This window comes from Haliotis asinina, chromosome 5 (assembly GCF_037392515.1).
Source record: "Haliotis asinina isolate JCU_RB_2024 chromosome 5, JCU_Hal_asi_v2, whole genome shotgun sequence".
Taxonomy (NCBI): domain Eukaryota; kingdom Metazoa; phylum Mollusca; class Gastropoda; order Lepetellida; family Haliotidae; genus Haliotis; species Haliotis asinina.
This window is the reverse complement of record NC_090284.1, coordinates 37435401-37460031: the sequence shown is the minus strand read 5'-3', so window position 1 is coordinate 37460031 and position 24631 is coordinate 37435401. Positions and strand designations below refer to the sequence as shown.

The window sequence follows — 24631 nt, the reverse complement described above, 5'->3', positions numbered from 1 at the left end:
GATACCTGTCGGTATGCACTTACCGAAACAAATCATCAAATATGACAATTCAACCTATAAAGTTGGTTATAAAAACGCAATGAAAAAAGCTCGCAAAATCAGAGTTCAAACGATTCACTGAATACATAACTTCAATCATTGACCACATACGATTTGAACTTATATGCCATAAACAAAATAAATTGATTTATGACTCTTGCACCCAAGTCCTGTTTCTGACACGCTATGTAATTAGGCAGGTGTGATGCTTGTACACGACTTGTTTTAATATCTGTGGGTTGCAAACATAGTACATCCATTTATCTCGGATGACTGGATCTGACGGAAACAGGTGCAAACTCTTGTCAGCATCAAGTTCTGCTTTGTACTTGGATGAATGAGAGTTTCCAGGCACGCAGTAGTTAACCATCTCTACTGAGATGATTTTTGATTGGATCAAACACAAATTTAGAGAACATGTATTTACAAAACCCAACATCTCTATATACATTCCTTATGGATGACAACTTCTAGTGTATATGATTTTGTTTGAAAATGGTGTATGAATCCATACTGAAATGACACATCAAGTACAATAAAAGAGTGTGTTATCCATAAAGAATCTTACTTTCTTGTGACTTGCCATACTTCTAAAACGCTCACCAAACAGATCACCTTTCTGTACACACAATGAGCCCTCAGCGTATCAGCAAATGAACCAGCCTATCGGAAGCCATCGTTACATTTGAGTGCACACCCACCCGCTATGACTGGGTTCAGTCTCCGGACCGTTTTGTTTCATTTCGAGAAAAAATAAACCAAAGTACAAAATATTGCACTTTTGAATCGTGATTGTACACTTATAATTTTGTTTATTTTTCACATGCAGCAATGTATGTTATATGTCATGAATAAGTGATAATTGTGTTTTAATTGTGTTCGATTTTTTGGTTGCATGTGACCTTTAAACAACATTTTTTATACGTTGAAAAAAATTCTAAGATTTAAGTTTTCAATTGGCAAGGTAAAACCGGCAAGGTTCTGCCCTGAACAGAACAACCCCTAGCCCGAGAGGGATACATCTGTTTGAACTGTAAGAACTGGCATCGGGATGTTCAAAGGGATCTGTATGGAGAGATTCCCGATATTGGTCCACCAAGGAAGGTGTGGAGACAACCACCCGGGAACTGTGAGACACTTCTTCAGATCCTCAGTGTGAACCCATAGACTCGCCTAAGCCTTCTGTAGGTTCTGTGTAGGACACTCCTCCTCCTTCCCCTGCCCAGTGGCCAAAGCCAGCTTGCAGACTCGCACGTAGGCTGTGCCCTGGAAGAAGTGCTCTTAATGGGATTGAGAAACCTGTTGTTCTTCTAACAGCTCTTCAAGTCCTTAAAAGAAGTAGCTGCAGCAGCAGCCTTCTGTATAAACTGCTTGGCACCTAAAACAGTGTCGCACCCAGCTGAAACAGAAGGGCCAGCCAGCAATGTTTGCTGGGTCGCCACCGAGTAACGTAAGGTTGACAATCGCAGCGTGCGCATCTTTATAATTGCTCATATCACCATCGATGTAGCCGACCGTAACGAGTCACACTTCGGTGAGCTGACAAAGTAAGACAACATGAGGTGATTCATCACCTGTGCCTCCCTCCGCCTTTAGGGCTGACCTCTGTATTGAGGAGAGATACACCCCAAGGACTGCCATCCTGATCTGCTGCACAGCATTCTGATATACCTCCTTGTAGGTTCGGTAAACTTCCTGTGACTGAGCAAAAGGTGGAACACCCTTGTTCGGCAGCTGGAGCTGAACCTCATGCAGTCAAGATTCACCACAGGTCAACTGAAGTGAATACACATTCATCTACCACCTACCTCAACCTGGAAGAGGGACTCATCGCCCAACTGGTAACACTTCACGAGTTGAGGAAAGTTGCAGATGAGAGCCAGCGCACTACATCCTAGAAGCAGAGCTGCATCTGTGAAGGTGGACTGGACCAGACCCGTTAGCAGCAATGGATCGACAGGTACCTGAAGACTGACAGGTCTAGCAGAGCCTGGCGATCTGACCTCCAAACTCTCTGTCCCCTGACCACAGCCAACTCCTGTTGGAGTTCTCCAATTGACTCACAAATGATGAGAAACTTCACAGAGTCCTCATAATGGGGGGGGGGAGAGAGAGAGCCTAGGCAGAGTTTGCACGTCTTGATTGTGCACAGGTTTCTCTAAACAGTATATACACATTTTGTGTTTGTCCTGTGGTGGCAAATTTTGCCCACAGCAACTCCAGCCATAAAAGCCTCAAACCTAACGCGCAATGCATATAGCTAATGGCCAAACACAACAGAAACAGCAATAACATGTATGAACATTGAAAATACATGAATGCAACAACACAACATGAAATAATTGTTTTAAAGCAATATTTCACATAGCACATAGCACACAAAACCTCCCACCATGGAATACTAACATGTGCTTAAACCATGGGAAAGCAAGCATAAAATTTGAATACAGGAGTCACTTAAATGAGAAATAACTACAGTCAGGCCGCGTTAATCCGGACACTTCTGTTTTTCATCAAAAACGTTCGGATAGTGAAAACAAACTTTTATGAACACAACTACAGTAGGGTTACTTCCCTTCGACATGGCAATACAAAAACATACGAATGTATACAAGTTTCAAAAGACTTTATTACAGTTTGTAGACATAATAACTTGAATATTCATATAATAACCAATCAATGCATACAATCATGTCTGGATAGATTATACATACACGTAACAAAACTCACTTGTGAAAGAAATCTACATGACGGTAATAGTTCTGAATGATGGAGCTTTTTACTTCAGACCAGGCAGTTTTCTCAGTACTTCACGGAGATTAAGCGTCTGTGGCCGGTCGGCACACTGGATGAAATGCTTGACGAGATATTTCTTGTAGTGGACCTTGAAAGTTCTCATGATGCCAGCATCCATTGGCTGAATGTGCGATGTGGTGTTTGGGGGCAAGAAATTAACTTTCACGTTGGTCAGTTTGACATTGGCACACTTGTGACTGGCAGCATTGTCACGAAGTAAGATCACATGTCAACCACGTGATTGCATCTGTCTGTCAAATGATCATAGCCAATCACAAAACATATCCGATGTCCGAAATTGTGCTCTTGTCAATAGAATGTCCCAATTCTTTCCAAAATGTTTACACATAAGATCAAAATTGGCTTTAGGGTTTTTTCTTTTTTGTGTGTGGCAGTAATTTCACATCTTTTACGCCTAGGGGCGGGACTTGCCATTATGACTGACAAGCTTCAGCTGATCTCATTTTGACACGATCAGTGTTTTATACAGAAAGTAAGCATGACATGTATTACTCCAACTAACAAAACGTGAGACCTACTAATTGATCAAAATCACAAACTAACGACATCTTCAACTCGCAAGTGTCACTTAACAATTACCACTGAATGGGGCTCATGGTGTGAAGGGATTATCCGAACCTTTTTGATGTACCGCCGGATTAATGAAGCAAAACTATGTGTAATTAGCTAATCTGTTACCGCTGATTAACATTCGGATACGGCGAGTGAAGCACCGGATTACTGAATCAATAGGTAATGAGTTTACATAGTAAACAAGATTGGTTACAGCTAGCTATTGTTCGGATATCGCGGGAATCGGATTGTCAGGGTCCGGACTAACGCGGCCTGACTGTAACTGCAACGTAAAAACAGCATTCTAAAGAACAAACACAATGTGTGACAGCAGAAGGAATGATGGTGCTCTTATGGTTTGCTATGCATGAATGTTAATTCATTGTTCAATATTTCATTAAAAACATTGATAAAAATGTCACATGACATGTTCAACTGCAGTAAATGCATATATGTACCCTCAGGACCATCTCAGTGGAAAAGAATTTATCTTGTCAACTTACAGACATATTCACCTATGAGGCTTTATCTGAATGTATCCATGTGTACAGGAGGCTTATACATACATGGATTCATGATGGTATGGGATTAGTTTCCATGGATTCATGATGGTATGGGATTAGTTTCCATGGATTCATGATGGTATGGGATTAGTTTCCATGGATTCATGATGGTATGGGATTAGTTTCCATGGATTCATGATGGTATGGGATTAGTTTCCATGGATTCATGATGGTATGGGATTAGTTTCATGAATTTGTACTCATGATAACAACAGTTTGGCGAGGAAAATGAAAACAAACTACAAGTGCCTACCAATGGGTCTTCATAATACATGAGCTTGCGCTTGTCAAGGGTGAACCATCGCCTCTTGAAAGGTTCATTGCGTGGCCCCATCTTGTTCAGCCATCCCTCTAACATGAAGTCACGTGTCAAGTCCTCTGCTAACTGGGATGAAGAGACAGACTGTCAGTAACCACACGCAAACACTAAATATCTAGACATGAAATGCCACTTACAGTGAAAAGATGGCCATGGCAAATGCTATGTTCATGGATATGACATAAATTACTGACTTGCCATTTGTCTGGGAATGATAACTGGATACATTTTCTATATTACCCAAAGCCTTAATGTATGCTAATCGATGCAAATCTGAGATGAATATATGAATCCATGTTTACAAATGACTTAGCATGTATTCGACACAGTATCAGTAGACATTCTGTTTCAAAGTACATTCCTCAAGATTGTCATATAAAAATGAAATCATAAAAAGTAAGTAACACTGTGTCTACATATCACACTTGTGTTTGACTAACTGTTCCTTGTCAATGGAATAAGCATCTGTGAGCAAACTCAATACCTGTGAGCTTTATTTACGTCTCTACAACACTAATTATTATGTGAAAGTGTGTAACGTCTAGATCTACGTTATTGATACTATATACTTATTTGCTTGAAGTGGTCCAGAATCCCCATTGTTTATACTACTAAAGTCTTCAACAGCAGACTTGAGGCTGGACTATGTTTCAACTGTCATATACTTAAGGGATGAGGGATGTTTAATTGGGAGCAACTGGGTGCATGTTACATCAAATCTTGTTCAATAACATTTTAAAAGATTGCGGTGACTATGTACATAACACTTGACTAAATCAATCTTTGTTGGCTCATCTGACCTGACCTATCTGATTTAAATAACTTGGAATTTACAGGTTTTTCTAACACAATAAATGAGGAGTTTGAAAAAAAATGTTGCCTTCATTCAGTCTCCAGTCAAAGTGCCTGCTCATTAAAGGAAATTCAGTTTCAAAGGTAGGGCTACTTGGATTAATTTAGGAAGTCTGCACTTTCATTCATTTTCTGATACCATTAATTCATGCCCTGCAAACTCACTAGTTCATTGAAATGAAGTACCTAGATACAGCTGTGTAGGAAAGTACCACATGATCATCCCAGAGACCATATAATAGAGGGAGCCAGTGAGCAAAACCGTCAGTGCTACAACTTGTACTGCGCAGCCTATCTGGAAGCTTGCAGAAACATGTGTTTACATTAGTCATGGATTTGAATATTTTGATTAAAAAGGTAACATTGAATTTTTTTCATTTATTCTCATTTATATATATTATATTTGAAAATCTGCATTTGAGGTTCATTTGGGGTGCTAAAGCATATATTTGTCTAAGTATTTGATGAATGCTGTCATGTCCTGATTTTGATTTTCAATAATGGATACTAATTCTCAATAGAAATCCCTAGTTATTGGGGTGTAATGAAAGCAGATAAGACAAAGATTTGTTCAGAGGCATTTTAAGTCTGTGGCAGTTGCACAATTCCTTATCTTGACTCCTGCAATGTGACAAAATATGAATTTTTTCTGAAATATTTACTCCACAACACTTGCTCTTTGCATGCCTTCACAAGAACAGTTTACTACTAGAAATTTTAAAATAAATATGTGAACATTCCTCTTTTGGTACCAAATTCACAAGGCTACAATCGGTATTATATATTATATGATTTTTTAGGCAAACCTATATTTGAATCACATACTGAACGTTTCAATTACATGTACCATGTAGCAGACGACATAACATTCATATCATTTGGTAACATAACCCAAATATATATTTAAATCATTCTACAAAAGTTTCATTCAATTAACTGATTACTTTGTGAAGCAGTCTTACTTGACAACGGCATAAGGGTCCATACCGAAATGTGGCATCATATGTAATAAAGAAACTGGCATCCATCTTACTTTCTTATTCACTTGAATATAAATGTACCAGTACATATTTCTATTTTCGTTCATGATCATTCTTGTAGAAAAGGCCCTTATTTACAATTAATATATTTTTTTTCTGTTTTTGTCATTATTCTTCCTAGTGAAGTTGAATTATGATTTATACTACCTTGATTTAGACAGTACCAACAACCTGTCTTTAAGCAATAATGAAAATGATCAATGGAGTCATTATTCAACATTATATTAATATCATTACATCATCTATATCATAAAAGTATCATTTGTTTTGTAGATGCCCAGAAAAAGAGAGTTCAACAAATCTTGACAATTGCAGGTAAGTAATAATGGAAGTAATATATTCACAATTAATGTCTCTTTTAACTAAGGGTGGAAACCAAAGAAACCATTTTATTGAAAAAAATTGTGGATAAAAAGTTAATAATTTGTAATTATTTGTAGGTAATTATTTATTTTATTGATATTTGTACTATCCGCTTTCTGCAGTAATTTACAACATCAAAGCAATTGCAAAATCAAGAATTTATATTGCTTCCTTTCTTATGTAAACAAAGATACAGAGTTAACTATTCTTAATTACAAATATTCCCATTTTGAGTAAGTAAATAGATCTTGTCTGAACAAGCATTGGCAACCAACTGTTGCATAATTTTAACAAGTTTCAGAACACTCCATATTATTTTTTCTTAAACATGAAGGATTTCCTTTTTTTCAGTTCAACAGATGCCCTGGAAGTCATTCTTCATTGACCCAACTGATGAACCCACAGATACCCCATGCCAGGAAGAAGATACAGATTCTGATGATTGTTCTGTGATAAATTCTTGGTCATTTTGCAGTTTAGCAAACACTGGGTGAAGATATGAGTAAGTTTGTGATGGATGCTGACTTCTACACAGGTGTGCATGCTTTAAATAAAATCTCTTCAAATTCAATTTATTTACAACAGTTGACATTCATATTTACTGTATTTTTAATGAAAGAATATTATCTAAATTGTTGAATTACATACATTAATACAAATACATATATGGTCTTATTCTAAAATGAATACATGTACCATTACATCAGCATGTCACCTGCCCAGTTCCTGTCAATTACAATTAAGGTGTTTGACAACAATAATTTCTTCACAGTAAGTAACATAAGAAAAAATTAAAGTTATGAACCCTATAAAACAATCAACTTCGTCAGGGGCCATGTCCTGTGACCTATATAATAACAAGTTCAAGTTCAAGTAATTGTTTCATTCCCTCTCAATCTACTGTAAAAGAAATGCGTTGTGGCAGGGGACAATAAATACAACAGGCAAAACTAACTTGAAAACGCTGATTTGTTACCATGTGTTTCTACTGTTGTAATCTACATAAACACAGAAAATGAGCTGGGATCAAATACTTCCTCATCTTCAAATATTAAATAAACATTTCCTTATTATATCTGAAATCCACCTTCTTTTACACTCTTACTTACATCTTCACTTTCCTCCCTGTGAATGTTCCAGTTGACACACATTTATTAATCAATGGCATGGAAAGCCAAGTGTGGCTGTACTTACTGTCTCAAGGTCTCTGTCTGGGAATGCTATCCTCCTGCGTTCCAGCTTGGCAGCACGGATAGCATGATACCAGTCAACAATGTCCTGCCAACACATTGCTCAGTGTCAACAATGCTTAACATACCTGGTAATCATGGGCTACCTTGTGGAACTATTTGTGATAATGTGTCTTGAAAACCCTGACACATTCACCATGTTTGGAGTGAGTGAGTGTAGTTTTTCGCCGCTTTTTGCACTATTCCAGCTACATAACAGTGTGAGACAACAGAAATGGGCTTCACTTATACTGTGCCCATGTGGGGAACTGAACCCGGGTCTTCAGCATATCCCACTGTCCCTCACCATGTTTAGTAGGATGGGTGACTCAGAGTAAAAATATATCTCATAAATGACTACAATATATGACAATGAATCTCATCCTTTCACTGAGTAATACGCTTATGAGTTGTCATAATGAATGAATCATGGATCTCCATGTTGTCTTTCATTCTCGAAAAGGTAGCATGGTTTTCCAATGAGCAAAAACTTAAAAGATTCAATTTTAAATGAAAAAGGCTGTTTGATTACTTTCAGCCTTACAGCACAACGAAAGGGATGTAAAGAATTCTGTCCGACCACAGAATATACAGTATTTTTTCCTCCTTATAATGTTAACCAGCAATAAATAAAGTAGACATACTTTTGAGCTTTCTGAATGTACAAACAAGCTTCTGGTGGAGCCATTCTTGTAGAAGGTAATCTGCATGCCATAGGGGTGACCTATCTTGTCAGGTACAAACACTGCATTCACCTCATCCAAGTCTATCTCTGCCTTAGGGCGAGGTGCCTGAAACAATACCATTACTTCAGAACTTGTTTCAGGATGACAAGCTGTTCCTGCACAATCTTGCGACCACTGATTCTTGGCTGGAGACAAGTGTCTATATGTTCTCTGAGTGATATATTGGGTAAACAGTGAACAGGAAGTGATAATAATAGGACTAGGTCTTTGAAACATCACCACCTCACAAATTGTGTCACAAGATTTAGAGAGGTAAAACCTTTAATTCCACAATTTAGGCACCATTTCATCCAGTTCCTGGAGTTCCATGAGATTTGGAATGTTGAATTGACATTTTAAACATCACACAAAAAAGGTATACCAAACATATTCTCAACATGTTAGGACACACAACACTACATACTGCAGACTGTTCTGAATGAAACAATTATTTATAATTAATTACTGGTTAGGTTGTGAAAGATGACTTTTCATTTGTGGTGATTATCTTTATCAGTTGAGTCATTGTCAAATGAAGATTAGATACTGCTTGTACACCAACAAGGACAGACTTGTACAAAGCTATATGACTTACAATTAACTCTGCAATGGTCATGCCTCAGGCGAATATCCACTTGCACAAACCAAACTTAGTGCAGTTGTGAGACTGTGGCATGTTGCAAGCACTATCTCAAACAAGATCAAAATCTTCAACGGTGGAAAAGTGATTACCTTAAAACAGATTTGTGTTAACAGTTATCTGCAGAAGTGCACTGCTTGCTAACCATACAAACAGCAGAACTGGGTGCAAGCAAACCATCAGCAGAACTGGACACAAGTATACCAACAGCGGAAATGGATAAAAGTATACAAAGAGCAGAACAGGATACAAGCGTACCAAGAGCAGAACCGGATACAAGCATACCAACAGCGGAACTAGACACAAGCATACCAACAGCAGAACTGTGTACAAGCACACCTACAGCAGAACTGGGCACAAGCACACCAACAGTGGAACTGGAAAAAAGTATACAAAGAGCAGAACAGGACACAAGCATACCAAGAGCAGAACCGGATACAAGCATACCGACAGCAGAACTTCGGCACAAGGATACCAACAGCGGAAATATGTACAAGCATACCGACAGCAGAACTGGACACAAGCATACCAACAGCGGAAATATGTACAAGCATACCGACAGCAGAACTGGGCACAAGGATACCAACAGCGGAAATATGTACAAGCATACCGACAGCAGAACTGGACACAAGCATACCAACAGCGGAAATATGTACAAGCATACCGACAGCAGAACTGGGCACAAGGATACCAACAGCGGAAATATGTACAAGCATACCGACAACAGAACTGGACACAAGCATACCAACAGCGGAAATATGTACAAGCATACCGACAGCAGAACTGGGCACAAGGATACCAACAGCGGAAATATGTACAAGCATACCGACAACAGAACTGGACACAAGCATACCAACAGTGGAACTGGGTATAAGCACACCAACAGTTGCACCAGTTAAAATATACTAAATGCACCTCCTTCTTTCACACCCTGCACATTTAAAGGCTGTACTAATAAACCAGTGCTTGGATGATGGCACATAATTTGCATGCCCCTTTCTAACCATGAGACCACCTTTGAGCCACTGGTAAATCTTATTCTTAAATAATCTGCATAGAAGGGACATTGGGCAGGAATCCATCACATGAGGTAGGATAAGTATATAGACATAGATAAAATTTTTAAACTTAAATTATCTCAAGGATTGCACTTACCACAAGGTCAGATGGCGGGCTGCAGATGCCCTATGTCCAGCTAACAGCAGGAACTGTGTAGACTTGAAACAACCATAGATATAGATGCCCAAGAGAGGACGGTTATGACTAGCCTAACTCCTATGCTAAGCACATCTTCCAGAGAGACTGCTACTCCTGAGCAATGTGTGCTTGGACACAACCTCTGAAAAACTTACAGGTCCCTGTAAATTAAAGCCTTTTCACAAAAATCTGTCCAGACCCTGTTTTGAGACGACCCCCAAAAACACCCATCCATAATGGCATGGAATGATCATTTACTGAGCAGAGCATTTGTAGAAGCTAACATTCGTATCTCATGTGGATTGGATGCTGTTGGAGGTGGTAATCCAGCAAAGGCATAAGTCTGTCAGATGGTGGCCATCATGCAGAAGAAAAAGGTGGTGTCAGACACTTCTACCCTGGATGTTGAGGATAACGGGAAGAAGAGACACTTGTAGACATGGCAGCAAACCTTAAAAGCAGCAAGGAATATGCACAAAGCCCTAACAGGGCACAACTTCAGGTCGTCAGTATAGTGAGGCCCGAGGATCATGGGCAACAGCAGGATAGTAGAAATATGATCAGGTTGCCCAGGCATCTGATTCTTCACTACGAAGTCCCAGCGGAGACCGAGGGGTGAGGAGAAATTGGAGATATAATAGGTCTGGATTTGCAATATCATTTTGCTATTAAGGATTTCTGCAAATGCGCCAAATGTGTAGAGAAGGTGCTCTGTGGTGCTGATCCAAGTGAGAGTGTAATAATAGGTTGTCTCAATGAGGAATTGAAACTGGATTTGGTAGATGTGCCAGATCTACAAACCAACTCCTAGCTGCCCAGATTACTCTGGGTAGAAAAATTGGAGGGAGGATGGCATAAGCACTGAGATCCTCCCATGAGATCGACAGGGCATTGAGGTCCCAAGCGAATTGATTGGGTATCAGAGAGACATATTTCGGGATCTGATGGCTGAACCAAGTTGAGGCCTTGATATATTATAATGATAATGGAAAGATCATTTCCCGAAAGATCTGCCACTCAGTGGGAGACACAATTGGAGTGAAACAGCGCATTTGACTCTGCGAAATTGTCTGGCTCAAGCATCAATTTTGAGGGAGTCAATTACATAAAAGAACCGAAACGCCATCTGAAGAAGGCTCACCAATGCTATTGACCCAGTATGCTTAACGTTCCAGATGACATTCGATGAGTCACTGCTTGGGGACCCCATTCCCAACCCCATGGTCAAGCAGCTGTGTCAATGTGAGACAATTCTCTATCCTTGATTTGGACATCTGCATCAACTGAACGAGCTGTGGCCAAAGACTGGAAACTATGGGTGTGAGATGCCAATAAGGAGAACCTAGGTGAAGACAGCTCATCCTTAACCCTCTTAGGATTTTGTAGGCATGATTTTACAACATGGCTATATGAGCAATGCAAGGTTGTGGGGAAGTGTAATAGATGCCAAATCCTGTTGTGTGATGGAGAAAGAATGTGCACAAAGAAGAAAGTTCTCTGCATTTCTTGACAAAGTTATCTGGAGTTTCTCCATTATCCATGCCAGCACTTGAAAATCCTCAACAAAATCCATTCCCCAATCTAGGGGTGAAATTTCCTAATAAGCTGGAAATGTAGGTTCAATTTGATGACCAAGATTGGACGCTGTAACAGATGATCTGTGGGTAGGAACACAGCAGAATGAGCTGACTATGTCTGATTCCCTGAGGCAGTGACAGCGCTCAACATCACAGCCAGATCTGGGGAAGGTGTCATATCCAGTACTGGGGTCCATGATTCTGGTAAACTCCATGTGGAGTGACGTGAGGAGGCATGTGCCCTTTCTGAAGTCATGGCATGATGAGACCTGTAATAGATCTCCTATGCAAAGAGTCTGGAATGGAACATAAACGCACATTTATGGAAACCTGTTGGCGAGAATGAAAACAAGAACGAGGAAGGGGTGTCTCATAATGAGATGGGTCATCCTTGGCCAGAACGACAGTTGACTGTGTAGATCTACCTTGATGTGCAGAATGTACTGAGCTGAAAGTCCCATGATAATGACAAGATGAAACAATTTGGAGAGAGGCATCTGGAAGGTGAACTAGACCTGTCTTTCCAGTGAACAGATCCCAATCATAATAAGTGATTGATACACTTCTCGCACTTGCAATCATTTTGGCGAGCAAACATGATTCCTTTTGCAGCTAGATGAACAATGAGATCCAGAACATCTACAATGGAAGCGATCCTGACTGTCAGGGGATGAAACAAGCTCCTTTATATCTGTGGAGGCTGTTAGCCCAGGCTCCTGAGAATCCCTTTTTGGGAGCAATGCACAGAGAGCGGAATCCTAAGGTCCCGCTGCTGGGAAATAGCTAGGGAGTGGCTGAACGCTCCACAAATAACACAAAGGATGGCATAAAAAACAAAGGACTCAGACTGGAATTCTGAGCAACAAGCAGATTCTCCAGACCTTCTGATAAGAACAACTCAGAGGACACTCTCATAAAATTTCCTTTATTGGAGTGAGGAGACTGTGACCGACTTTCTTGGTGGCTTGCTTGGTGGGACTGGGTCCGTCTAATGATGCCGCATACCTGGATGTATTAGCAACACGTCGAGCACAGACCCTGGTGTAATCCCCAAAAGCCTCAGAGGTAAGATGCTTGCATTTCTCACATCAAATGTCCCATTTACATTGTCCCATACAATCGACACTCTTCTTATCCTGGTCTGTCTTCCCCATGATGTAAATGTTATTGAAGAAATCAATGAGTAAAGTAAGCCACATCCACACTGGGGTGCAACAAGAAGGAGAACCATGATTCAAAGGTGGTCACTGGGTTAAATACTGAGGCATGCTGCCTGTTGCATGCTTTTCATGACAATTGGGAAGCTAACTTATAAAGAGGGTAGCAAGGAGTGCTTGGGCAATTGGACAAGAGGGGGCTAGGGAGAAGAGTTTACATCGTTCTCAGTGTTGTAGCAAGAGAGGTAAGTGCCAGCTATACAACACTATTCTAATTGTTGCGTGCAAATTCAATATTAACTTTCAGAAATGGCTCAAGTTAGGGCAGAACAAAATGGTGGAGATAAAGAAACTCACTTTGCTTGATTCTTCTATCACAAAATACTGGAGTTTGTTTTCTGGCCTTGAAAGAACAAATTTCCTTTGTTGGAAGAGTTTTCTATCACGACCAAGTTTTAATAAATGTCCTTCTTTCTTTGCACAATTGTATGATTCCTGCTTGTCTGCATCAGTGAATTCCAGACGCTGATATTTGGCGAATATCCATTCCTTCCTCAACACTCTGAAAGTCAGACACCATCAGAAGTACAGATATCAAAACAATGAATCCTTTGGTAAGTTATATTTTTGTAACTCCCAATCTCCCATAAAATGTAAGTACTCTAAATATGCTGACAATAATCAAACCCAAACGCATAAATACAAAACAGAATGAAGTAAAAATCAAGATCATCAAGGTCCCATATCCCATTCTACAGTATTTCAACTGGTCAGTCATTACAATGTCACATCACTATTTCAGTCACTACTGGGTGAACATTTATCTTAATATCAACTACTTAATTGCTACTTACTCCACACTCTCCTTCTGTGGCCGTCTGTAGAATGGTGGAACATGCAGTTCATACCTTTCCTTCGCCCTGTTGTTGCCGATCCCCTGCATCAGCTGAAGAAACACCAAACACTGTCTTAAGAAGGCTTAACACCATCTGACTTCATAATCATAATACTTGTAAGTGCTTCTCAAAAGTAGCTCATATAATATTGTCAAGTTTGTAGCAGGTGCTATAGTATCTTTCAGTTCCTTCAGTTATTTACAAACAGCTTTTTTATATAGCTATTAACTTTCAATACGTCTTCATTATCTGGATGCTGGATGCAAAGTGATCTTAGTGCTAAAGTGTACAAACTTGAAGTATGTATTAATTCCCTGGGGTGTCATGTACGAAGCTATATTTGTGCTATAGCGATCATACACACATATCTCAATGCAGACTTACAGTTGTCAAAGGGCGGCTATGGGTGATTTGGACAGTGGCACCATCTTCTTCAAATAAATGCAAGAGTATATTTCTACCAATCACTGTGGGAGCAATGAGCTTTCTAGATGTTATAGAGTAAGATCATTTCACCGCCAGTTTAAATGAAGTAAGTTCAACTATCCACATGAATGACTGACATGGAAGGAAACTACAATACCACTGGTATGTGTAGAAAGCAATACATAAAGACTGTAACAATGACAGACATGAAAGAGGAAATCTATCTTCCCTACTTTACTGCAGGCTGTGTATACAATGTGATGAGTGCAAAGTATTTCAGTGTTGACTAAATGGGGAAATAGACACCTCTACTTGGTCAGAGTCCCAGTTGTCAAGGGTGACAGACTTGACTCGACTGACGCTGTTGAGTGCACGGTGCATACCAGCACACTCCTGGCACAGGAAGATCCCAATTGTCGAAGAAGCCCATGTCGGATCTGCAACAAGAAGAAATCACCATTATGAGTAAAACTTCTTCCATAAATTGTTTCATTCTGCTCAACGAATTGATAAAAAACAAATAAGCCACATACTTATTCTACACTTAAGACAATAAACTACCATAATCTTATCTTCCCTAACAACTCAATATTAGCCATATAACTAAGAGCACAAACAAAATTAAACATAGAAGGAAGAAAATACTTTAAATTAATGGTCTAACTGTCAACAAAACAACGCTTAATCACATATTCCAAACGGACACATAGGTAAGGGAGATAACTCAATAAGATGTCACTTTACTACACATTTCAACACTACAAACTCTTTATTCACCAAGTCTACTGACAAAGTGAAGGATTTTCATCTCTCTGATTTTCATTAAATGTCTAACATAAACTGTCTCATACTTCTAAGGATTTTTCAACACTTTCAACATTATCCAACAACCCAATGTGTCAGTATCATTGCATATACCTACTCAGAGTCTGTTGATACATGCTCATTTATTTTTTGACTAAGTTATAAGACTTGTGTATATTTCTGTTCAAGCATAAGACTATAAACATACCAAAGTAACATAGTATACTCACTCCTGGTGTATTTTACGAGTACACAAGTAAGTGTTTCAGGAAAACAAGGTCATATGATACAGAGAGGGACATAATGTACTTGAGAGGTCAAGTATGCCCCTGACATTACATGCCAAGAGTATACTGTCTTCCCAGAAATTATTGAGAAAGTTGTTTCACCAAATATCTAATAAATGCATACAAACTACAGTTCTACTTAAATAAATATGTATGAAATTAATATGAGATATGATTCTCTTCCATTCTCAGTGTATTTCCAGTATTGTGCGAGTTCCTTGCCCTGCAATACACGATTATATGCACCAAGGTACAATGCCAGTAAAGGTATACTGCTGATCAAAGTTTGTAGAAAATTGAGTGATAACAAATTATCCCAATATTCGACCACTTCTTTCTTCATATCTTAAATATTTCTAAGTCCTTTTTGGTTTATTCTGTCCTTAATTAGTCCCCATACATTTTAAATATGGTTAAGATCTGGACTGTAGCTTCGCCAATCTAAAACTGGTACATTTTCATTTGATCAACCACTACTGTTTGTAGCCAACAGTGTTTGTGGACGTTATCATACCATTGGAAGGTGGTAGCCATGTAAGATGTCAACATATCGTTCCTTTGTCAAATTTCCAATCCAAATACACAATGGCTTCACTCAATGTGATGATATCCCACCCCACATATGAAATTTTGGGCTAAGTTTTGGGCATTGGTACATAAATTTAATGGTATCTTTAGCTAAAAACTTCACACAGTTCGGAAAAAGTCTGACAGAACATTCATCAGAAAAGAAAAGAAAATCCCAATCTTGTTGATGGTTTTCATGAGCATGTTTAAACATCTTTCCTTTTCTGAATCAATCATCAAAATTCTCTAGACTATAGACAAAGGAATGACCTGTCTACCAGCTAAATCTATGTGTAATTATCCAGAAAAAACATCTTAGTATAGCTGAGAGCCATGTAAAAGCATTCTCACTCACTGAAATGTGAAACAAACATAAATATTTTTATTCCTAATGTGCCTGTAGTTAGAATGTACTCGCAACTGAAGTTCACTAGCACAAGCAGTGTACACATTTCTTTGGTCTTCAGATATAAATGAAATGTATTTAGAAATTTGCAAAACATGGTGAAAGAATCATTTCAGTTTGGGGAATCAACAACTAAGGATTCTGGATGGCCAAAGAAATTGGCAAGAACTGCTCTATCTACAGTCTGTTTCCATTGGAAAAACATAGCGATGAGTTTTACTTTAAGCAAAAACATAAATCCAATAAAGTGAAATTAAGATGGCAAACCCTCATAATTTTACTGATGACACAACTTGTAATGTAAAGATTTCTTCCTCCGAAGCGAGGTTGTGTTTGAAGTGACAATAACATTGTTAGAAGTATCATACAGACAACCACCTTGCTTTCAAGAGTGAAATAGTGTGTCATAAGCAATGTCATGCAAAAATCAAAACTACTTCCTACTTCTAGCCTAATATTCTTTTGAATCATGACCAAAATGATTTTGCATGACATCGCATGCATAACCATCATGACAACAAGCAATTTTGACAGAAGCATCTGTGAAAAGCAGGTGACAAGATTAAATGGCAACAGATTGTGAAAACACTGAGCTTTCATTTTTCAAAACAACTGTCACGACTGCAGGTTGGTTGAAATTTTGTTTGCAGGAGAGAATTGTGCAGTGTTGTCAAAAAGGTCATTTAAGGTAATTAAATGTTGAAATGAGTAGTTTTAATGACAGGGTTTAATTTAAAATGATGTCAATAAATGATTTTTGTATTTGTACTCCTTAGAGTACATGTGATCTTTATGCTTTGGTCACAGAACATGATTTCTCTGAATGCAGTTTGGAAATACTCAGCACAAGGCATTACAAGGTCTCTGATGATGTTGATGTCCCTACAGATTGTCACACTCTCTAATTATATTTTCTGTTCTTGATGATATGATTGAGGTAGAAATTACCTTCTATTAACATTAACTCCTGCAGTCATGAAATCACCTGTTGTTATTGTAATTCAAAATCAGTCAGAATATTGTATTTCCAAATATTTCGGTAGAATATATGAGGGTTGGCTGAAAAGTTCTAAGCCTCACTGTGAAAAAAAGTTACAAAGTCCACGTTTGTAATTCATTTTTCTACATAGTCCCTTCCAAGTTCACACACTTTTGCCAGCGATGCTGCAAGGCCCGAATCCCGGTCAGGAAGAAATCTTGTTCAGCTACCCTAAAAAAATCAGTCACAGCGGAAATGACGTCATCATTACTTGCAAAATGGCAACCGGCGAGTTCCTTTTTCATTTTGGGGAACAGGTGGAAGTCAGAAGGAGCCAAATCAGGTGAATAAGGAGGATGGTCAATGAGTTCAAAGCCACAATCGCGGATTGTTGACATGGCCACCACCGATTTGTGAACAGGCGCATTGTCTTGGTGGAAGAGGACACCTTTAGCGATCATCCCTCATCGTTTGGCTTTGATTGCTTCTCGCAACTGGTTCAGTAGATCAGCATAGTATCTGCCGTTGATAGTTTGACCTTTTTCAAGATAATCAATGAGCAGAATACCCCTGGAATCCCAAAAGACTGATGCCATCACCTTTCCAGCTGAAGGAACAGACTTGGCTTTCTTCGGAGCTGGTGAATCAGGATGCTTCCACTGTTTTGACTGTAGTTTTGTTTCTGGTTGAAAGTGATGTATCCAGGTCTCATCCATGGTTACAAATCGTGCCACAAAATCATCGGGATCTGCTTCAAAACGATGCAAATTGTCAAGGGACGTCTGGAACCTGACACGTTTCTGTTCTGCTGTCAAGAGCTTTGGCACCCATCTTGCAGAAACTTTAGTCATTCCTAATTCATTGGTGATAATATGCTCAACCCTCTCATGAGAGATGCCCACTACACTAGCAATATGTCGAGTAGTCAATCGTCGATCATCCATCAACATATCAAGCACTCGCGTGATGTTTTCTGGAGTGGTTGCTGTTGAAGGCCTTCCTGAGCGTGGGTCATCATCAAGGCTTTGTCTGCCATGCTTAAATTCTGCAGCCCACTTCTTTACTGTGGAAAATGAAGGAGCATCATCCCCTAGAGTGGAGACCATGTCAGCATGTATCTGTGTTGGGGACATCCCTTTCTTTTGCAAGTACTTGATGATGGCCCTGTATTCAGTTTTGTCCATTTCTGATGATTTCAGAGGGTAGGTTTACCAAAAGAGCTGTAGTTGAGATAAAACTATTAGTACGTTTGTAGTTCTTGTGTCTATGATTCACTAAATGATTGTCCTCATTGGTGGCAAACACCTGTCTCTACCTGGTGGGGAAACACCACTCAGGCTGAGAACTTTTCAGCCAACCCTCGTACAAGATTTTGCCTATTTTTTTAAACCAGGTAGCAAGTTCTTGCTACTTCATAAAAAACTTAATTTTGAACACTGGATCCTATTTAATTTACAACAAGCATGGGTTGCTGAAGACCGATTCTGACCCTGAGCTTCACAGGTACATTTGCTACAGAATGAAAAATGTATCAGAACAAAGCCAAAAACAATCAGTAATATCACCACTCGAGACCTGAATCGTACTTTATTCTGGAAGACATGTGCACTCCCTGCCATTGCTGGAATAACCGTAGTCAGTGTCATGGTGATTTGTTCACTACTGCCACCAGGGAAGAGCCAAACCATAACTTGATAACTATCACAGTACACAAACATACATATGGGTGCACAGCTATGCAGTTACTATTGATTATAACATATTAATCAAGCATTTATCAAGTCTTGATTGTGTGGCAATCATTGTAATGGTATTCCTACTACTGCCAGCAAGTACAATCTGTCTTACAGAACTAGTTACTCCTGCATGTAGTCTTGACAGATGATGCTGTCATCATTGCTAACAATGTTTTTAGATTGTTGTTGTTAGCCACATGCAGCAATATTCCAGCTATATTATAACACAGCAGTCTGTGAATATCTTCCTTTTTATATAATTTTATTGTTTTTAAAGATATTTTAGAAACTATTCAGCAAACTTAACAAAGGACATCCAGGCTGCAATTCAACAAAAGGTCTGTGCAAGGTTGAGTCCAGACCTGACAGTCCAGTGACTGATTGGCATCAATCTATCCATTTGGGATAGGCTGATTGTTTCAACAGTGTGTTCAATGAAGCATTGAGTGATAGAGTGATGTGAACATTATGTCAGCACTACCTTTCCAGGTTGACTTCATGGGGTGGGAAGAAACGGTAAACAAGATGCAAATCAGAGAAATGTCATCTTGCTGAAGTCTGTGAACACAAATAGGATCAAATCATCATGATAATCAGAGCAATTAACTGATCAGAAACCATGATCAGCAGATCCTGGTACAGATAAGAGTTGCAGCCCTGTATGTTGAATTTCAGCACTCAAATAGGCTATTGGTCCAGTGTTGCCCCTACAGTAAGCTGACATGTCAGCTGGCAGTGTAAGTATGCATACAGTTGACCATAAGCATAATATGTGATACAATTGCTTTAGCCATTATTGGTCAAGTAATATCATAGAAGGACATGCCCATTTATTAAGACCATGAAAAACGTACAAAGGTCTTTCCATTGCAAACATTCATGTCAGAAGTAAGCTGAGGTCAGAAGGTCAGGTATGTAGCAAGTTGTCCCTCACAAGAAAGGCCTTGTTTAGGTACATGCCCTTGTCTCCACAGTCAAGCAATGACCCTTTCTGCAAGCAGAGAGGTAACTGGCACAAAAGATAAATAAGCAAAAGCGTTGGTCTGCTGTCTCTGACACTTTGATCATTTGTCCTCGTTTTGTCATTTTCTCCAAAATCAAAAACTGTGAATTGATGAAACTTTCAATGCAACCAACAACCTATTCCAATTCTGTTTGAACCATCTATATTCAACATGTTCCAGTTAAGTTTGGTTTCCACGGCACCCCTTCCAAAAAACCTGCTATTTTGATTGCTCCCCTTTGTATTCACACTGTTAATTTCGCAAGATCACAAGGCAAGTATTCAGGGGGGTTTCACCTATTCATTTCAAATGTTGCACACACACTGTGTATTGCCCCGAAAGCTATTTCAGATAGACATCAGCATAAATTATGTAGCAGTTGAAAATGAATCATGTTCAAAATTCAAAATAGTTAAAGATAATACAATCCCATTAGGCCCCATAATTACACTGAGACAAATTACAACACAATCATAATAGGATTGTAATTTGGAAAATGCAGTAATACTAGAAAGACAGTAAAGGTCAGAGGAAATGGGATTAAAAATTGACATGTGTCAAAAACATCATCAAGTGTTCTTCTTAACAAAAGACTAACATCTAGTCTTTGAAATGACAGAAAAAACTGGTAACTATATCACATCCATAATGAATACTGATAAATGTCTTCATATTGAGAAACTGTAGAAATCCAGATCTCACACTTATTCTAGACTTGCAAGGGCTCTACTTATGTTAGTTTCAACACCACCACATACATGCTACATGTCACAGGATACAAGCAGAAATGGCTGGACAATGGGGATAGGTAATATTTCCAAACTTCCTGCCATGGTGGATAATTCTGTGAGCTTTGCTTTCACACATCATAGCTGGACGTTTCCTCCATAGGCATAATTGTTTAAGAGACTGATTGTCAGTTGGCCAGCTTGACAACTGTTAACATGCCCAACACATATGGGCACATAACTTAAAGGTCACATGCAACGTAAAACACAACTTTGCAGATTCTGGTACCTTTCGGTATGCACTTACCGAAACAAATCATAAAAAGTGCCAATTCAACCTATAAAGTTGAAAAAAAGACGCGATGAAAAAAAAGCCTGCGAAATCGGAGTTCAAACGTTTCACTAAATTCCCCCCAGCGCTGGGGGGAAAACTGGTTTCAACGGCTGTGCTGCGCTGCGTCCATAACGCATGCGCAGTGAATAGTTTCGCGGAGCATGAAACAGTATGCATGCCCAGCGTCTGAGGTCGTGAGCAGTAGTCTAATCTTGGTTGTGTACACAAACAAGTAATTAATCTACTCGTTACGTAAAACAACTTGTTGATTGTGGTAAGCAGTCTCTGTCACAGAGAAAGCTCAATGTCTGGTTTATTGACACCTATATGTCTGTCTGCCTGTCTGCTAAAGACAACATGCAATACACAGCTTCAATCATTGACCACGTGCAATTTGAACTTAACACCTATCAGACTATACGACATAAAGAAAATAAGTTGATTCATGACGCGTGCACCCGAGTCCCGTGTCTGCCACATTATGTAATTAGGCACGTGTGATACACATGACATGTTTTTATATCTGTGGGTTGCAAACAAACTACATTCACTTTTTCGGATGACTGGATCTGACGGAAACTGGTGCAAACTCTTGTCAGTTTCAAGTCCTGCTTTGTACTTGGACGAATGACAGATTCCAGCCACGCAGTAGTTTACCATCTCTACTGACATGATTTTTTATTGGATCGAGCGCAAATTCAGAGAGCATGTATTTTCCAAAACCAACATCTCTATATACATTCTTCATGGATAACGACTTCTTTTCGTGTATATGATTTTGCTTGACAACCGTATATGAATCCATACTGAAACGACGCATCATGTACACAAAAAGAAGTTGTTATCCATAAAGAATCTTACTTTCTTGTGCCTGGCTATACTTCTAAAATGCCCATCAAACAGATCATCTTTCTGTACACGCAATGAACCCTCAGCATATCAGCAAATGAATCAGCCAATCGGAAGCCGTCGTTACACTTGGATGCATAGCCACCCGCTATGACTGGGTTCGGTCTCTCGAGGGCTTCGTTTCGGGGGAAGTAAACCCAAGTACAAAATATTGCACCTTTGAACCGCGATTGTACGCTTATAATTTTGTTTATTTGTTTTTTAAAAGCAGCAATGTATATTATATGTCATGAATAAGTGATAAATGTGTTTTAATTATGTTTGATTTTTTGGTTGCATGTGACCTTTAAGTGAGCTAAGACTGTTATATCATCATTTGTGTCCCTGTTGGGTGATGGTCACTCACACTGGGAGTTTCCAACTGTTTTTCATCATTAAAATGCAATAAGTACAATGGCCTGTTAAAATATCAACACTGGACCAGACACACTAAACACTGAATAGCAGCAATACCAGTACATGGCATGGGAGTCTTAGTGATGGGTTTGACACCACCTACTCATGGATACTATTTACAAGCTATAATCCCAGTAATGAGGCATCTCTCAGGTACCTCAGCTTCACTCCGTTCCTCGTACAACATAGTAAATCATACTAAATGATTGGATGGTCACTTCTTAAATGAAAGAGACATGTTGATTGGTTGCACATGTTGGTTCCGATTACAGCTCTTTAAAATTTAGGGTAGGTAGGTATGATTATAAGCACAAACTAATAACACATTTATCAATGTTTAATTGTATATTTTAAACAAACTTGGGGCCATCATGTCCACTTCTCTTTAAGAATGACTGATGTCAGTCAGTGACTGGGAAAAAACAATGGTAGCTGAATGCTTATTTTATTCATTCTGCTTAAAATCACCTGATAAATATTTCAAGCTTGGAAGGCCATGAAGATCATTTGGTGATTTGCGTCTGGAGTACATAGTGTAGATATAATTACAATTTCTTAGACCTGTCATATATGTCTCTAGAAATATCTAACACAGTTGACTAATATTCAAATCAGTTTCCCAATTTAATTGTTTTGCTTACATGTTTGCTGTGTCTTAGATTTGGGAGTGCTTGGAAATTTCTGGAGCTAGTGACTTTTTTGCCTACACTTAAGTACACTATAGTACAGAGACAAATTTATCTCATCACACAACTAGAATTTTCATATCAGTGCACGTTATACACAGTTTTGTGATAGTGTACCAGATGCTCATATTCACCTCTTGTCTTCATTGTACAAAATGATAACAGTTTGATGACAAAGATACCAAATCATAACTGTATCACGCTTCACTCAAACACATCACATATTTCATTGGCCAACAGACATTATGTCATTGCCTCATGATTGTACAAATGTCAACCGACGGCATAGACTACAACAAAAACACCCCTAATGTCAGATCTTAACTCATTTTTTACAAAGCCCCGGAAAACTAGAATAATCGATTATACTGTTCATCGCTGTGTTGTGTCAAACCTAGAGTAGACTTGTTCTTCCGCATCATGCTCCCCATGTTGTACGATCCGGGGCGTCAATATGGCGCTTGACAACCACAATCACGCACCTGCTACAATCACAGACTAAACACAAAGTATACATCATGTCTTACGTTCTGTTCCACAATCTGCACAAGCACCATTACCAGGCTCTCGGATAATCTGACCCAGCGCCTGTCTATGTTTATCCGCCATCTTGTGTAGATTATGATTCACTTCCCTGTCAACTGTGACTGTCTTAAAATAGAACGGGGAACCCTACTACGTCACTCATTTCCTTATTAGGAAAAAGGAAGTACACATAGGCCTACTTGACACGGTTTGGTGAGTTTCACTACAGTGTGGTGTTGGTAGTCTGGCACCAACGAACTGGTTTCGTGGGTATTGTAATATTCTGGTATAAGTAATTCATGTCATCATAATGACTGATATCATTTTATGGCAACTAAAACAAGACACAATCTGCAGATAGATAGACGAGGTATTTCTGGGTGAGGAATGCACAGTTCCCACTCAGCTGATTCATATGAAAGATGCGAATTTATGATGCTTTTCCTTCCTGTGGTGTTTATCACCTCCGATAAACACATGCACCATGTAACGGTGACGTATGTATCGGTGATCAGTCATGTACGATACTTTAGGGACAGGTCGTATAAATTAGTACAGGTAGGTTAAGGAGTTTGGTTATGGAATACGGATCCGTCATCTGCACTAGAGTACAGAAACCGGCTAGCTATCCGTGATGCCTTTTCAACTTGTGTGCTTTGTATGAAAACAGTGTATAAAACACCTGAATGCGTTTATTCTACCAGTTTCTGTCCACCCATAGTTAGACTGGTCAACACTTCAGGCGGCAGATACTTTTACAATTGGAATGTTAAGGTCATGTGTGTCCATTACCAGTATAAAAAACTAAACCCTTTGGGGCAATAAGATGAACTATACTCAAAAAGATAACACAAACTCGAATATAAGTTGAATACAGA

General features: G+C 39.1%; 1 protein-coding gene across 1 annotated transcript in view; it reads right to left on the bottom strand.

Annotated features, from left to right (window-relative positions):
• LOC137284329 (arf-GAP with dual PH domain-containing protein 1-like) overlaps positions 1-23867 on the bottom strand; it is a 28380-nt gene extending 4513 nt beyond the window's left edge. The window contains exons 1-7 of the mRNA XM_067816098.1: positions 23756-23867; positions 14699-14829; positions 13925-14016; positions 13428-13632; positions 8419-8565; positions 7740-7823; positions 4225-4356 (exon numbers count right to left, since the gene is read on the bottom strand). Of these exons, the coding sequence (XP_067672199.1) occupies positions 4225-4356; positions 7740-7823; positions 8419-8565; positions 13428-13632; positions 13925-14016; positions 14699-14829; positions 23756-23837 (873 nt within the window). The 5' untranslated portion in view covers positions 23838-23867. The remainder of the gene's footprint in view (positions 1-4224; positions 4357-7739; positions 7824-8418; positions 8566-13427; positions 13633-13924; positions 14017-14698; positions 14830-23755) is intronic.
• Positions 23868-24631: the final 764 nt, after the last annotated feature.